Source organism: Acanthaster planci, linkage group LG08 (genome assembly GCF_054643075.1).
Source record: "Acanthaster planci isolate LZ-2023a linkage group LG08, COTS_SCS, whole genome shotgun sequence".
In the NCBI taxonomy this organism is placed as follows: domain Eukaryota; kingdom Metazoa; phylum Echinodermata; class Asteroidea; order Valvatida; family Acanthasteridae; genus Acanthaster; species Acanthaster planci.
Window position 1 is genome coordinate 17,579,810 of NC_141784.1, and position 18,143 is coordinate 17,597,952.

At 41.1% G+C, this 18,143-nt stretch overlaps 1 protein-coding gene across 6 annotated transcripts in view; it reads left to right on the forward strand.

Annotated features, from left to right (window-relative positions):
- Window positions 1-1,946: 1,946 nt before the first annotated feature.
- The window catches only part of LOC110987590 (TBC1 domain family member 5-like), a 33,830-nt gene continuing 17,633 nt past the window's right edge, over window positions 1,947-18,143 (forward strand). For 4 of the 6 annotated variants that reach the window (XR_015426142.1, XM_022250443.2, XM_022250444.2 and 1 more), the window contains exons 1-7: window positions 1,947-2,122; window positions 5,359-5,444; window positions 10,403-10,586; window positions 12,453-12,561; window positions 13,734-13,904; window positions 14,362-14,532; window positions 16,894-16,982. Coding sequence is in view for 5 of the 6 variants with exons in the window: in XM_022250443.2 (XP_022106135.1) it covers window positions 5,360-5,444; window positions 10,403-10,586; window positions 12,453-12,561; window positions 13,734-13,904; window positions 14,362-14,532; window positions 16,894-16,982 (809 nt within the window). In the remaining variant the exon portion in view is untranslated. Of the gene's footprint in view, window positions 2,123-5,358; window positions 5,445-7,693; window positions 9,064-10,402; window positions 10,587-12,452; window positions 12,562-13,733; window positions 13,905-14,361; window positions 14,533-16,893; window positions 16,983-18,143 lie in introns of those variants that run through there. The other 2 variants (XM_087140007.1, XM_087140009.1) reach the window with 2 other exon arrangements.

An 18,143-nucleotide genomic window follows, 5' to 3' on the forward strand; every position in this document is an offset into this window, starting at 1 on the left:
CCATGGCCAAACGTTGGCCCAAAAAGATTCATGTAAATTGTAAGGGCTTGATTCGACAAAAAAATTTAACAATTTGGAATAAGTTTGTGTAGACCTTATAAAGTTGATTTATCCTTGCAGTTTAATTACATAAACAATGAAATGCAAATCTTAATTAAGCATGCATTAGTATCGTCACCAGGCTCTTACACCATGACTTCGAACATTTCTCGGAAAGCTGCAAGCTAAGAAAATTTATTGAATGGGAGCTATCGGTCTTTGTCGCTTCCTTTGTATTAGCATTTTAAAAGTAGTAAAATTGGTTCTAAAAACATCACTGTTTAGAAAAGTAATTGAATACCTTAACCTTTTTATTTGTGCAATTGCAATAAAAAGTAATAAAGAATAATAATAATAAAAAAGAAACATCATGTACTTTCTGTTCAATAGTGTTGGTGGTGGTTGTGTTTTTAGGGACCAGCTGACTCTCAATGAGCAAGTTTCTTTGGGAGATGGTAATGCCAAATGTTACATGGGTGTCACCGGGGGGACAACTCCTTTCCTGGGGGATTTCCATGGTGGCAAAGCACCCAGTAGCTTAATACCGATAAACAGCAGTGGGAAGGATCACTTTTGAGTTTTAAGTAATATTATAATTGGTTCAGTCACCCACTTTCATTTATTTCTTTCGCTTTATTCCCTTATTTGTCCTTTTATATTTTCCTTTCTTTTTCTTGGGGGTGGGGGAAGCGTCCCCGTGCCCCCCTTCCGCTCGCGACGCCCATGTGATAAGGACTAGAGGAGATATAGGCAAATGAGCGACGGCGTTGTGCGTTTTTCATTCTCTATTTTCTCAAAATGACGTGCGGTGAGATGGGCTATCCCCCCATACTCCATGCTTCCTCTTCTCAAAATTGAATTTCCCTAGGTTAGCATAATTGTTGGCATTTATGTCTTTAGTTCAAGGATCGGAAGGCCTTTTGTAGTTTAGCTACACCTCTTTCGTCCACACTTACTTTTAAAAATGTTTTCTATACAGTTAGGAAGGACAATTCGAAACATGGTGAACCGCTGCTTACGGGATGACGGCTTTGGCAAGACGGTCCTATGGATGGCTATATCGGTATGTACCGTATAGGCCCAATCTCTGTGCTGCGTATCCCTCATATGGTCACAGTTTTAATGTGAACACAAACTGTCATTTTTCAATATGATTTATAGATTTTTTTATTTTCTTGAATTTTTTTTCAAATGTTCTTCAAAATTAGCATTTTCCATAAGATTTCCTTAAAATTTTCTTTTTCTTGGAAATTTACTTCGGATGTGAACATTTCGTTAAAATAGACTCAGACTCACACGATCATAAATCCGGCGTGCACAAGAATTAGACTTGATGCGCCCAAACTACAGAGGGCGCAAAATGTTTCACCATTTTTTTCTGCGCTATATTGCGACTGAAGGCATGGATTTTAACAAGACTCATTTCCCTTCAATTTGCAACCAAGATAAACATTATGTTCTTAGGCATACATGGTTAAGTCTGCACCCAAATCTAATCGTAAAGAGGTAAACATTAATAATGTGTAAATGAAAAGCAAAATGTCCTTGCCAGTGGATTTTTCCCCCCGAAATTTAGGTTTTGTCCGTGTTTTCAGCCTTGTTCGGTTCGTATTATAAATGTGAAGTGTCTTTCACTGAACCCTTGCGTTCAACTTAGCTCCAACTTTTTGTATAGAAAATATCCGATTTTCTTATATTACGAGTCCAAGGTGTGTAGAAAGTCTGATGGGGAGACGGAATACCCAGCTGCAGCAGACACCATCCTTTAAAAAGGTGACCAAAATTTGGAAAAGGTTCTTTTGAAGTCGAGCGCCCAATGTGGACGTATTATAAAAGTGAAAAGTACAGAATGGAAAACTGGGTACCAGTCTAGGGGATCACATGCTCCAAACCTAAATGCACGTACGTACACGTTCATACGTACCCGGTAGACGCAGTATATTTTCAGCTAGCGTTTCTACTAAGTTGCCAAAGCCGGAGATAGATCTCCTCGATTTTATACGCTTCACGCATTATTTGTTACAATAGAACCCCACAAGTCGAGGACAGGGATTTCAGCACCCTCTTTCCAGAGAGGGTACATGTACGTATTGTACTAATCGGAGTAAATTGTTAATGTTTCGGTATGGGAGAAAATGTAAATCCATTGAACCTGAAACGTGAGTGCATATAAAAATGTCATACACAGTCGCAGCTCAGGCTGGTCTGCAGTCTCGCAAAAACCACGCACGGTGCTGTCTGTCTCTGTGTCAGTGGTTATTATTTATTAATTATACCAAGTAATTAATGTCGGTGACAGATTAAGTGTTTTATTCGACTCGGCTTTGCCTCGTCATGCTCGTGGAATGGAACGTTTCCATGAAACATTCATTAGGCCTATTTGTTTTATGCAATAACTAGGCCTACTTTCAGCTTGTCTGGATTGGGAAAATGCCAATTGAAGGCAACATTTTTTCGAAGAAACTAGGTAAATAGAATGTCATGTAATTTGAAGTAAATTAATACATAGCTTGTTGGCTAAAAAGCAACTTATTTATATTGATAAGCTCTCCAATCTCCATTGATATTTTGAATGGCTGTATCAACGTTAGTGTGACTACATGTATATAACAAGCTGGTGTCATCTGCAAAAAGGCAAAAAGATATAATATCTGATGTATTGCACATGTTATTGATAAAGCAAAACAGCAGGGGACCCAATACTGAACCTTGTGGGACTCTGCAAGATATAACAAAAGCATCCGAGTTAACCGAATTATATGAAACAAACTGTTTTTTATTAAGTAACGTTTAAACCAGTTTAGCGCAGTCCCGCGGACACCATAATGTTCAAGTTTACAAATCAAAATATCGTGGTTAACAGTATCAAAAGCCTTAGATAGATCTAAATATAAAAGTGTACCTACAACATATGAAGTTGCTTGGTTTTTCGAGCAGTTTTCTTCGGAAACCAAATTGTGAATCTGACAAGAATTTATGTGCTATGGGATTTTGAATGCAGCCGAGTAATGACCCTCCATTTCTTGTCGAAACTGCGCTTTCTCAATCAAATCTTCCCCCAAAAAGCTGTTGAAACTGGATCATATCTCATTAAATGGCATGTCTGTTGGTTTTTGGACATGTACATGTGTAACCAACTATTTTTGGCAAAATGCAGAGTTTTTGCTTGCCTCTCTTCACAAAACGACCCACACACTGTGATCGTTTACATGACGCATCACACACTGCACACGTGTATGTACATGTACCATCTTGTACATGTACATGTAATGCTTATTATCAAACATCCAATAGGTGGCCTATTGTCAGATTTGCCGATGTCTCTTGATAAAATTTTGGCAAATTTCAATGATATTAATAGTCAGAATCATTGGGTCTGGTATCCAGACTTATATCAGATATTCATTATGTTGCGTATGTAGTACCTAGTACATGCTTAACAACCAAGACTTTTGCTTAAAAGTAATTATTATCCGGTATTTGGACTTAATTTGCAGTTTGCAGACAGAGAATTTTACTTTAATTGGGAATAACACTTCAGCATTTTTTTCCTACTAATTTTTTGTACTGCAAGCCTCACAAAATCAAAGCACCCTGACAAAAATACACACTCTACTCGGTGTATGTTCGGACCAGCGTTGCTGGTAATCACATTGTTGGCGGCATGGTTTTCCGAAAATTCTAGCTCAAATTGACATGGCAACATGGCTTCAGTGCTGCTGATGTCGTTGACAAGATTATTCTCATCAAAACAGTGGGTAGACACTGACTGGTAATCAGCGTTACTGTCGGAAAACACACCCACACTGGGACTGCTAGGCTTGGACCCCCACATTGTTGTGTATGTGCTACGGTGGCATCTCTGACCATACATAAAGTTACAAATTTAACCAATGGCAAAATGACACTGATGACTTTTTTTTGTGAATGTCCACTGGACCTCAAGAGCCACAAACCTTTTTCTCGTACACAGTAAAAAACGAGAGCTTGTCTCTGTGATGCATACATGTATGGGTCTATTCCTACATCATTGCTAAAATGATCCTCTAGATGTATGATTGAAGTGCATCTTTAATGTGTTGGGCACTCGATCACATGCATGCAAGTCTGTATACAGCCCTCAGTTCAGTGGAGTCTTTACTCTCAGAAATGGAGAGAGCTCTGTACTGAAGTGGAAATCTGTGGTACGGGTATGAACATGTCCTTGAGGGAAGACTAGAATGATCATGCCGTCCAGACTGCTTGATCACATGCCATGCACCTGACATGTGTTGGAAAGCTCAACTGAAGATTACAATGTCATTCATGACATGACAAAGTGAGCACAATATGAACATACCGTACATACGTTTACTGTAAATTGTAACTTCAAGTTTCAGCAATACCCAGAAAAGTTCAGCATTTTCCGCATAAGTTTCTAAGAAGTCAAGTGTAAGAATGATGACCATAAAACTCACCCCAGTGTGGCAATGTGGTGAAAACCTGCCCAGCCTTGCAAGTGAGAGAGGGGAGGACAAATCTCTGTCATTGGGACATTGTATTCATTAGATTGGATTTAATGTTAGGCTTTATTTCCAGTAAAACTTCTCTAGAGCCACAAAGAAAAACATCCTGCAATTCAGTGTACAGTAGGCTTGGATTTTTAACAGTAAAGGTTGCTATTGCGATTGTTTGGAAAAGAAAAAATTCAGTCAGCGGTACATGTACGTAAGCTGGGTGCTGCAGGTTGTCACTGTAATCCACTTAGCCATGCAGTTGCCCTGTACCATATTTGGAAATTTATAAGTACACGTAATATCTTATAGACTAATCCGATTAGATGCTATAACTGCAGTGGCACAGCACTCACATGCGCATACATGTACTTCAGCTTGACGCGCGTCTACATTTGGCAAGTCACGACACCCCATCAGTCGAAGAGGTATGTAACGCGTGTGTACCACCAGTCCACGAGCGTTGGGCCACCTCAGTAATGCCCTCTTATTCTGGTTGTTGAATTACACTATGATATGTTGGATACTTGCAAATGTGCCATTGATGTTGCTGATCAGTGTCATACATGTATCTTTAACCCTGCTCTTACGTTGTAACTTTTTGATTTGAAGTTTACAAAATCACGATTTTGAGTTTGAAACAACGTTGCAACAGTTCGCATCTAAATGTGCATGTTATTGTCGCAGCTTGTGTCCATGTGCAGAGTTCATGTGGGCCTACTACTGTGTGTAAAGGACGCATAATTGCATCTGTATTCCATTGTTCACATTGTGACAAGTTGCTCAAAGTGATGTGTTCAATAATAAATGTATGATCTACATGTAGTATGGATGAAACACCAGCAGAGGTTACAACTGCAGAGGATGAGAATTTTGCAGTCTTAGAATGCTTCACTCCAGGATACAACAAAGGTACACTGGTTTAGGACTTTTGCTGAAACAAAGACCTGTGATTATACTCTGGCCGGGCCAGTTCAATGACATTATGCCATACCACAGCCTGCTATGACCTGGACCCGATTAATTTAGAAGGGGATTTTACAACAGCACTAAAAAGCAAAGACCATGATATATGTACATGACATGCATGCATGCAATGCCATTCATGGAGACCCTTTTCATGGTGGAAATTGATTTAAGCCTGGTTTCCATGTCAATGTAAGAAAGCAGAGAGCAATGCAATCAAGATGCAAACTGCAACGCAGACATACGGAAACGTGTCTCACAGAAGTATCAGCAGTAGCCCAGACATACTCAAACCAGCTCCCGACGGATCGGCAAAGTTGAGCCTAGTTCAACTTTGCTTACTGTCTGTGTTGAGTCGCTAAGCTGTCCTATACAAACACACACGCTGGCATGACGGGCGTACAGTGATGTTCGTCTCGCTTAGTACCACTCATTTTGTCCATTTTCTTCGTATATCACTAACATGTGAAGCCCCAATCATCAACAAAATAGGTTACCATTAACAAATTACATCAAACTGGAGTACGTGTATCAGTTTGGCTTCAAGAGGCAACATTGGCACCTAAAAGAAGGCATTTTTTTGCCAAACTTTTCTGAGTTTCAGACCCCCATTTGTTTAGTTTTAATGATTTGGGTGGAATAATGTCTTGCAGCATCTCTTCCACAACTGTCTGCATCTTGACATCTTGCATGCCATCAGCGTTCATTATGACCATAAGGAAACCAGGCTTTACCTGTGTACTGAGACTGATGTCTTCCCAGAGCATGTTGCGGTACTTCCTCAACTAACGTTCAAAATAAAGAGTTGGTACTTGTAGACCATATTGTAAAGCAGATCATTATTGAAGCCTTACATACGTATACAAGTTGAAGTTCTGTTTACCGTACATTTTCAACATGAAAAGGGTTTCGATACACATTACAGTTCCAGTACACTTGAATTACAACCTTTTAATGATGCTTATGGAAAATCTCACAAATGCATTTGTACAAAGCATTTTCTGCTCATAACCATACATTGCTTTCCCATGAAACTTGCAAAAGCGGTCTCACACTGAGGTTCTGTGAATATGTGTACATGTAGTTTTAGAGAACAGGAGATCGGTGGTAGCTCCAGTGTGCTTGGACCAATTTGCAAGATAGACACGTGCACTACAACCTCAACCTCAACGGGCACCTCAACTTCAGACATACATGTTGTAAAGACGTGATTTTTCACAATTTACATGCTACATTTTCACTTCAGTCAATCCACTTGATAGACATATCGGTACACAGTGTAGAATCATGGCCCCAGCCACAGCAAGGCAAGTTTTCTTTTGTTGTTTTTGTAGATTCCGGTAGTCAGTTGTTGATCATTTCTGCAATGCAGAGTTTTGCTGTCTTTCTTTGATTGCTTTCAAAACCTGCCTTCTGTCCTTACCAGACATGGTGAGGGGCATTTTTCCTCTGAATAAAGACCTGATGTATAAAATTGACAAAGCTGTTAAAAGGACTACAAATGAGATAGAAAAGTTCACATTATACATACATGTGCCATTGTGGCAGTTTGAAAATATACTGACTTTGGAGAAAGAGATTACTTGATTCGTTTTGCAAGCACGTGATACTGTTTCAAAACAGCATGCTTGTTCCTGCCGGGTTGTCACCAGTCCTGGTGAAAATGGGCCATTGTGGCATCCATAGAAAGAACTCATACCATCGTCTATCGTGTCTTGGTCTTTAAATTTAGTTTCTTACCCTGGATATGCAGATTATAAGCCCATAGACTCAGTGTGATTGCTTTTATGCCCAATGAACTAAGCAAAAGGCAACTGTGCATTTGTACATTTGTTACACTACATGATCTGTAGTGCATGCGTGAATGTGCATTTTTTTATCATCTTAGAAATGCGAAAAAGCCCAGTATTCTGTTGCAAACAGACGTCTCCTCAGTTGTCGGTTTGTATTTGTTCCCCTAAGTTTAGAAGGACAAAAAGAAAATGTATTTGGGAGGAGCCTTAGCCATTTTGTTCTCCATTCATAAATTATAGTTCACAAATATTTTAGCTCTTGGTAAGTAGAGTTTAATTTCACATTAGAATTGCAAGAATTTCTCCTCATTTTTCAGTCTTTCAGTTTACATTTACATGTACATTTGGTATTGAACGCACCTGTTTTTGTTCATTGCAGACACACACTGTACACGTACATCTGAGATTTGTACAGAAGTGTTTCACAATTCTGCATTCTTCTTTGGTCCTACATGTAACAGAAAATTTATTTTTATTGATGGAAACTGTCTCAGCTGACGGCTACAGTGTTTTTATTTCCGCTTTTGTCTGTGTGCGTGTTTTTTCCATCAGCGGTGAAGAGTGTGAATTGTTATTCGTGCCTGAAGGAAGATTCCTAGTTTAGCATCGTTGGTGCTCTGTCTATAGCCTCAAGACTCTGTGCCTATGCATTTGAAATTGCAGTGTATAGTGTACATGTACAGATGTATGAATATAACAGCAGACACGTTCACTGTTCAGGACTACGCGGCGTAAACAAGATTGACCCCTGGCTTATCTGATCAGTGTACACATGTACGGTATATAATGCAGTTTCCTAGTATTTTCTTGGCTTTTTTGTCAATCACCGCTGGGTCCCACTATAGTGTACAAACCATTCAAGGCAGAAAAGAAATTGCCAAGTTTGTGCATATATGTACGTGTGTAATGTAAAAGTACAATGCACCAGTACCCGCACATCATTTACATGCATGTGAATATTTCCAAATAGGTCACTTGGGAGACATTTTGTGGTAAATTTGTCAACATTAGGGAGACATCGGTCATTAGGTTCAATGTCTCCCTAATGCTCCAACTACCAAAAGGAGGAAAATTTTTATGTCCACATTTTGAGAGATGATAGATTAGGGTCTGAAAGGAAAACAGGCAAAGTTTGGTGAAGATCGGATAAGGGAATATTGAATTATGGGACGGTAAAGTTTGAAAAATTTTGTGCACGTTCCTATGGGAGTGTCTCTCAAGTGACCCATTTTTGGTAATAAGAATAAGTGATCTAAAATAGTATTGAGAACTCTGCATTGTTGGATGGACTCTGAACTATATGTACGTGTACCGGGAGGCCCCTTCCGGTTGATAGTCTGACGCTGATAAAAACATGCATAATTTGTGTACAGATCATGACTTAATGAATGGAATGCATATGCTGGGTAGCTAGCCCCCCCTTTCCCCAGTAAGTGGACTCTGTGTGCAGTGCATGCATTTGTAATATTGAAACCTGCAGTACAAGTCTACCAATACAGGCATACCCAGGTACTGTATGTCGTGACACTTGCATAAAAATTTGGGTGTTAGCAGTTGCTGTACGTGCTCCAATGATCCTTTTGTACATTCGTGTGTCCAGGCCATGGCCAGCTGTTGTACAGTTGGACAGGAAATCGAGGCAAGACATTGACAGGAGAATGGGGTTGGTTATGCGGTATATAAGAACCGAAATGGAAGGGCAGGACATACAGTAACTGCACTGTCCCATTCGCCACGACTAAAGGCTTTTTGAGCACCGTAAGAATTGAATTGTAAGCGCTGAATTGTTGCTCAGTAGAAAACTTTATGTGGACAGTCATGCAACAAATACATGTAGTGTTCTGTCATAATAGGGCCCTAAAGTAATTTGTGCATCTTGTAGTGGCTTTACTTGGTAGCCATCTTGCAGGGCAGTTCTTTTGTTGCACAGGGAACCCTCCTTTGTGCACGCCCTGTGGAACAGAAGCACTGACCTACAGGATGGCAGCCATGCAAACCCTCTGTACCAGTATAGTGGTACAATATGTATCTGTACCGTACCAAGTACCTGTACAAACCTCAGTATTTATGGTAGTACATGAACATCTGTCTTACAGTTCAGAAATCATTTCATGAGTTTTGCATACATGTATACAGCGTTTACTTTTGTTTTGACATGGCAGATTTATTTTGACTCAAATAATGTACATGTACTTTGCAAATGTTTGTTTTGCAGCATATTAAAAGAAAGCCTATACTTTCTAAGTTTGCGAAAATTTTCTTCTCCACTAATGAAGAGATTGCAGAAAGTAATTTTAGTGTACATGTATTTCAAATGCCATGCCATCAGCTCAGTGTCTTTTTTTCATTTATGAAATTGTTTTGCTTGATTTGTAAACGGGAATTTGTGCTAAAATACATGCATCTACATGTACCTGTTACCATTCCTTGCCACAACGTGTACATGTACTCTCCATGCATTCATCAAGTGTTCATTTTGTTGCACAAATTTAAAATTTCATTCTGGGACGGCAGACATAATTTTGAGTTTATGGGTAGAGTGGCCCTGGAACCTTTTCCAGGGGTGTTCACTCTGGCAAAGCAGTTAATCTCTAGCATTACACGTATGAAAGGAGCTTATAGAATTGAAGCCCACGGTTGCATTTTTCCCCCCAGTAGACCGTTACCATTAAAGCCCACTTTATGGTGTTCTGACCAGTCCGGGCCAATTTAGTATGTCTAACATGCATGCACACAACTGTAGGAGGCGTGTAGCTGGGACATGCAAGTTGTAGCATTGCGTTGGACAAGGGCCAGTGTTACTGAGCCATTTCGGTACTCAAAGCAGCGCATGCCCAAAGTGAAGCGCATCCAAGGTCATTGAGGAATAGCACCACACTTGTGCTCTCGTGCGCAATAGTCTGTCTGCCCTATCATTGTGGCCACACTCCAACTCACGCCTGTGCTTAGCACCCATAAAACCTTGCCTTTATGTATATGTTAAACCCTAATCTGGTCATTCAATTGCCTACGTATAGTGGGTGGGGGTGTGCTGCATTGGTCTGGTAATTAAGATCGTGTTTCTAACACTAGCTGCCGCTTCTGTCTTTTTTTTTTCCCACTTCATACCAGAGCGCTTGCTTATCCAGCACAGCTTGGATGAGGACAGTATCATGTTGGAGGATCCCCTCCAAACGGTTAGCAGCGGCAGGCTGACCTGGGCCTACGGGGATGAAACGGAGAACGACGAGGATGTCAAAGGAGGGGGGACAGAGACTGAGACCTCGTCGAGTGCCAGCACGTCCAACTCTTACAGGTGGTACAGAACAGGCAGGGATCTGGTTTTGATGTTGGGGCTTCAATGAGATTTTGGCCCTGTACAGTAGTTCGTTGCCATACACAAATACAATGTAAACGAACATGTAACATGGTTTGAGATTGGATAGTCGGTGTTTACTCCCCAAGGTATTGGAAGTAAACAGATTGGCAAGTTCCCTTGGCTTTGCCTTGGGTGGTATGTACCTATAGTTTGCCCAATTCCATTACCCGATGGAGCCCCAGGTGTCATCTTTTTCATGTGAAGCTATATGTCAGGTGGTGTTTGCACTTCCATTCTTCACTTGGCAACAGTTCCACAATAGCTTAGCACAGAGCACTTGTAGCAAAACTGTTCCTGGTGTTAGCTGGGGGGGTGGTTTACAACTATTGGACTAGTGCATTGATCTGTAGCCGCTAGTGAAATAATAAACAACATGGATTACCCAACCATAAAAGACAAAAACGAACGTACGCACCACATGATTTGTGAGGTGTGAATGGTACTTATGTTACATTACGAGTCTGTTCAGTCCCTCTGGACTGGTTTCCTTGATTTCCAACGTGTGAGCAGAGACAATGTAAATGGCAACCAATGAAAACATGACTGCCTTGTCCCTGTGCCCGGAGCACTGTGCCGCTTGCATGCATGGCAGGCCGTGGCAGCGGTAACCCGGGCTAGGCTTCACTGAGGCGCAGTGTGGCATATAGTGACTGCTTTCACTATATGCTTTCAGATTTTGTCATATAAGCTGCGGGGAGTACATGTGTAAGCTGCAGGCTCATTTTTCAGCGTGAGATATAAGTATATTTGTGGCAGCTTATATTCTGAAAATTCCAGTGTATACGTTTGCCGTTTAGACCCTAATATAGGTGCATGTACATTTCAGTACTTGTTGATAGAGAAATATTTTAATGAGGTTACAATTTTCCTTGTGCTGCTGAAAATTGCACATTCAGAAGTACACACAGGGTTTGAGAAGCCAAGAGTGCTGAACCCTGTTGTAACCCCTACGTGTTTGCTAAGGATTCTTCCCCAATGCTTGGATATCACTGGATGCCTTTGAATCCCGTAGCAGTTTCACTTTGCCCTTGAGACCCTCAAGGTGCATCAAACCTCCGTGCTAGTCATCTTAACAGCGGTGCTAAAAGTTTCAAATATTGACTTTGTTTACCAGCAGTTTCAACAAGTGTTTCATGTAGGCAACTGGAATGCCATCTTGCGACACCAGTGGTGTTGGTCATGATTAGGGGGATGGACATGTACCTGTACATGGTGCATGTGCCTGATTTAGCTGCTGATGTACATGTGGTCCTTAGAACGTAAACCATGCCTACGTACACAGTGCTAAATTGGACCACTTGAACTGGAAGTAACTTTTAACTAAGTGCAAAGTTGTGTTATCCAATGGGTGCCTGCCCACAATCAGTCACTTTGTCTTGTACACGCCTGGTGCAGTCACGAAAACTGCGGCTAGCCTGATGCCTTGAGAATCTTTCAACAATACGGGCAATTCACAAAAGTGTGCCTCCAAGAGTTTGCAACGCGATGGCCAATCACACCACGCGAAATTTGTCGACTTTTTCCAAATGCACATTTGGACGACAGATTTCGCGCATTGTAATTGGCCAACGCGTTGCAAACTCTTGGAGGCGCACTCTTGTGAAACGTCCGTATTCAGCTTAACAAGCTAAAAAAGAGAATGGGAAAAATGTGAGTCCCAGTCATTTGCAAGCTCCCTAGATATTAGTGCATGTACTTCTTCATTTGAATGCCTGAATATTAATTGACATCTAGTCAGCACTCGCTGTAGTGTTAGACTTTCTGTCTGATTGCCCTGTTTGACCAAGTCGCTTCTCCTTGCAGAGACGAATGGGTACGGCTGTTTGAGGGGCCAGACTACATTGATGTCATCAAACAGGAGGGTTTGAAGGGTGGTCTCCGAAGCAGCCGCTTCCGCAGTGTTTGCTGGAGGGTAAGACTAATACTGGCCACTTGGACAAATGCTATCCACTTCAGCTTGAAGTGTCAGTGACTGGATCAGTTATTTATTACCACTTCTGTCAGGGTGACGCTGTTGAGCCAACTGTTTTTCAGTGGCTGGGCAAAATTTTTATTTTTTTTATTTAACAGGCAAGTTAGTGTATTTCATAATGATAGTAACCCAGCCGATTTTCATGTACACATATTACTGCGGTTGGAGAGGCCTCGGATGAATTGATATTCCGAATATTTATGGTACATGTGTTCCAGTGTCTTTTCATTAGATGAAGTGCATAGTGTTGATGCATCAGCAGAAGACCAGGGAACGCATCAGTTTACGGTGTGCACATGACACATAGGACTCATGTACCTGCTGTCAGAGCACCGTCTATAAGGCTGTGTTGCCCGAGTGACTGGTTTGAGATGGTATCATGTCACTTTATCTCACCAGTTGGCTTTTTTATAAGTTACTGAAGTCTGTACTGAAAACCTTACACATATATTCTCTCTGTACAGACTGATCTGGTGAGCCCATTAAAACATTAGCGTTGAGACAGTCCTGTTATTGCATTCAAGTCTCATGCATTTTAAATTAGAGGCACATTGTATACTTTTACATTGGCAATAGTAAACACATGATTGGGCAAAGGATCATTGAGCAGGTATATAACCTGTACATGTACCCGTACAACCTCCATCACTGTCCGGTTGTAAGTGTGACGTCACTTCAGTTTAAACCTCATGCTCAACGCTCACTGGACATACACTGCACATAGAATTACGTGCATTGATTGCCGTTTACATGGAACCATGGAACCGGAATTGAATGCGCAACTTCAGTAATTGTCCATTTGGAACCTGCAAAACGTTGGGCATACGTGTGTATAACGAAGTCAGTTATGAACCAGATATTAATCTACTGTGCATTTTCATACTATGCATATATTTAACATGCAAATTGGTTTACCTGTGGCAAGTTTTATGTCAGACTCAAAATTCATCTGGAAGACCCATACATTTGGCAGGGTTAGGGTAAATCTGGACGAAGAATAACCATGACGTGAAGTTCTACATGATTCCGTGCATCAACAAGGTTACGAGGGCTTCAGCAGTTGGTCCCTGATTTTGAGAGAGTGGTCTCTGCTTATCGTTCCCTGTTGCTAGGTGTACTTGGAAGTGCTTCCTGAGCGACAGGACCAGTGGGCGGAATCGGTCCGGAATGACCGTGAGAGATATGCTGCCGTCAAGAGGATGTATGTCGTAGACCCGCAGACAGGCTTCAAGAACAGAGACGCTGACCTCAGCTTGAACAACCCACTCTCACAGGATGAGGAGGTGAGCGTTCAGCCTCCATGTGCCTGAATGCACGAGGGCACCATCATTAAGAGCTATAGACCCACAACCACCGGGCCACATTCCCCCACTCAGATTTTAGGATTGCTACTGCCGATTTGAGTACTTACTTGAGTACTGAAGATACTGGTACTCGATTGACAGGTTTATCCCTGACCCTCCAGGTTACTTTAGCTAGAAACCATGCCAGACATATCAGTCAAGCAGGTCAACTCTCCCCAAGGCCAAACGGCCTGGGAATATATGGTTGCCAGTCGCCACAAGATCCAACACTGGCATTGTTAAATGAGACATTCTCCCATTGTCTCAACATGGCCAGTTTGTTCAGCTGCTGTTGATTGCCAAGTGCATCAGACTTTTTCACCTGATGCACTGTGCTGCGTCTTTCAGGGTTAGGGTTAATTGATGATTTGTCTAGCTCAAAACTTCCCCTCTGTAGAGCCCCTGGAACCGGTTTTTCCAAGACAAGGAGTGCCGTCAAGAGATCAGTCAAGATGTTAAGCGCACCTTCCCTGAGATTGAGTTCTTCCAGACAGATGAGATGCATGACATGATGGTCAACATTCTCTTCTGCTACTGCAAAGAGCATGAGGACCTCGGCTACAAACAGGTCAGTGACCAAATAAGGTTAACTTTGAAATAGGGCATATTCCATTCCTTGCCCCCAGCAGTAATTACAAATGAATTGACGTAAGCCAGAGAAAGCAAACTGTTCAAATCCAGAATTAAATGAGTATTATTACAAACATTGGCAGAAATATAATCAGCATATTTGCTTTTGAATTAAAGCTAAATGTACTCAAATTAGTAAAAAAACCAGAAAATTTAGAAACTTCACAGTGTTTAGCAAATTTGTTAGTAGATTTTCCTCTCTCTGGCGATTAATTTTAAAATACATGTATAGTAAAATCTCAATAATTTGAAGAGGTAGGGAAAAGAAAACCTTCTTTCTCCAATTGTTACCTTTAAACTATAGGTGGCAAGACAGTCTTTCAAAATTAACGTGAAAAAATTGAACACTTTTCCCAGTTTCCACTGCATATGAACATGAATGCTCTCTCACATCATGGAGCTATTATACACGAGTAAGCACATACGGAGATCAAAAGGGTCAATGATGGCCACCGCAAGCACTGCACGTGCTGCAAAGACAAAACAAATTACGCGCCACTTGCGGGCTATAAGGAATGCTCGGAGTTGCATTTGCAAAGGATTGTAGGTACCGCTCATGCGAGTCTGTAACACTTCTGCATGTTCAACATGGCCGCCATGAGACAGAAACCAACGTCATCGGAGATTTATATTTCAATGATTTTAGTGATTGTTCTGATATTTAACAATAAACATTATTACAAACTACTACAAATTCTCCAAAATTACGTGACCAGAATACCGAAAGAATGTAGGTGGTCCAGAGGAAAATAACAAAACACACAAAAACATGGGAAGATTGGTTTTCCTTTCTGTCATTGGCCACAATTGGCCAGGCATGAAACTTTGCCATGTTGTTAAATGCATTCCTGCAGCATGTTTCCACCTTCTGTTAACCGTAGGAACCACTAGCATTGCGACTTACGATATAAATATCGCAGTCCATATTTTAGGTATTTGTTCTCTACCGCCGGAACCGCAAAATGTCATAACTGACTTTAAAAACGTCCGACTTTTGCCAAATAACCACCGTTGATTTGTAATTTTCGAGCGCATCTGCGGGGATCACTCGCTGACTCATGAGGACTACTGAAGAGAACTGCGCATCTTCTTCGTGCATCTTTTGCACCATTTATTTACTCCAGTATGCCGCAGCAAAACATGGCGAGTCTGCGGGTTACCAGCTACCCGGCGGTGGGGATCACTGTGTACAAATAATGTCTAGGGTCTTGTAAACTGGGGCTGGTAACTGCGCTTAATCAGATTACAGTCTGTAGGGACTCCATTCTAACACTTTGTTTTATTAGCTCCATGCCCACATGTATGCTGTGAAAAATACGTTCCTCTCAATCTTCAGTGTCTCGTACTCCATTTCGGAACAAATCTCACAATTATTTTGACCAGCTTAGAGTAAGATTTTAGATTTATAGATCTTAGAGATTACTATTGAATGTTTTTTGCAGTGTCAATTTAAGTAGATTCTCTCTTCATCTCATAGACACACATGTACTTTCATTCCGCCAAAAGAATAGGCTTTTACATGTATGTACAAAAATACTTCCATAACTTGAATTGCCCATGCTGCTTCATGTACATCCGGTTATCTCAAAACGGCCACCAAAACACATTTGAAAGTCTAAAAAGAACACAGGACTTTTCATAAATACCAAGTGCACTTCATCTTTTCTACACTGGGAAGTCTTGTATGCACGCTACCATTGTGATAAAGGAGACACCTAAACCACCCGATAACCACAACAAATGGTTGCTACTGCGGGTGATTTATAGCCCGCATGCTTGCAGTGCAATTGTTGACGTTTGTGTTGGCCATGTGATTGCAAGAGGGAAGGCCATGCGACCAAATAAAGGAAAAACCTGAGTGAAAATCCGGAGCATGTATGGGGTGTCGTGCACAAGAGAGGGATAGACCAAACAACACAAAAGAAAGATTTGTCATACGACAGTGCACTGTTTAGGTGGTTTATTAATAGAACAGATATCACAACAGAAAAGGAGAATTTGTGTATAAGAACTTGCTCCATTAGAATAAATAAGAAGGGAAGAAAAAATGATGTGTCCAATATTGCAGAGCAGGTTACGGCACCATATATACTGTACTTGTTTATGTGGGTATAATTATGACTTAACTCTGTTAAAAAAAAACAGGAACTTTGCTAGCCCAAACCTTCAAGCTTTTATCTATTTCCCCCGAGGTTCAATTTATTGAGATTTTACTGTTCCTGTATGTATTTGGCTGCAATAAAGAGTACTCGGGGTGAAAATAGATTTCCACCTGTTTGATGTCGTCCTTTCTGCACAGGGAATGCATGAAGTACTTGCTCCACTGATATTCATTCTACACTGTGACCAGCAAGCTTTCCTACATGCCCAGGAAATCAAATCACAAATGTAAGTAGAAATGAACTTTCTTTACAAGCAAGACGTGGCCTTCTGTTGAGGAGGGCAAAAACATGTACTACACTGAACTGATTGTTGAAATGAATCTCGGTTCCCGATTTCTGGAAGTTCGGCTGAAATCTCCTACACTGTGCTGAATTTTGTGTAATTTTTCTGTTGGGACACAATACGAAGTAGATGTGACCCACATGCAGGTGTCATTGTCAGCAAGGCAGATCTGTAGCATATGCCCTGCTGTTGAGAGAAACTGCACTTTTCAGTTTTGCAAATAAACCACAGCGCCTAAAATCCTTGGAAGCTCCAGCCGTTCTCTGAACTAAGAAGCTGATTGTAATGCAAGCCATGCTTCTCCGGCGGTGCGTTAAAAGAAGTTTTTTTTTGTTTGTGGGGCCTGTGCTTCCGTGCGTGTGATGATGCACAATTGCACATTAAAGGGTGAAGGCCAACGTTAACCCTAACCCCCTAGGCTCCTGCACTAGAAAGCATACTGAACCCCACAAAATCCAACAGGATCATGTACTTTTCTATGTACTTGTACATGCAGGTCACTGTACCAAACCTGATAAACTCCAACAGAATGAGCCCATTGGAGTTTGAGTGATATGGTATGGATGGGTCTATGCAGTATAGGATGACTTGCATTGAACAGTACCAAACCTGACAAAATCAAGCATAGTCCAACAATTGGTACAGCAAGTCAGACATTGCACACATTGAACCCTGTGTGTCCCAACTCACGCAGAATCCAACACCATCTCCCAGGGCCTTTCATCCCAAGTCTCACAAAATTCAACAACAAGTTCATCAGCTATGGCAGCAAACCTCACAAAACCTGCTGTCGGAGTATGGCAGGTTTGGGGGAGTTAGGGTTAAAGTTGAAAGTGGCCTTTTTTGAGTTCAGCACTGACTTAAGCTCTGTATTGTAAACTTCCAATGTCATTGCTGAAAAGTGCAAAATGTAAATGGTTTTCCTTTCAGCTGAAAAACTTGTCTAAAATACATTTTTTTTCATCAGATTAAAAAAAATTGGTGTGAATATGCACATACATGTATCACTTGATTTTATCTCGCTGATTTGGAATTGTAACTTTAATGCAAGTACATGTACAGACATTCTGAGTACATGCAGGTGACATTGAAACAAATTCTAAA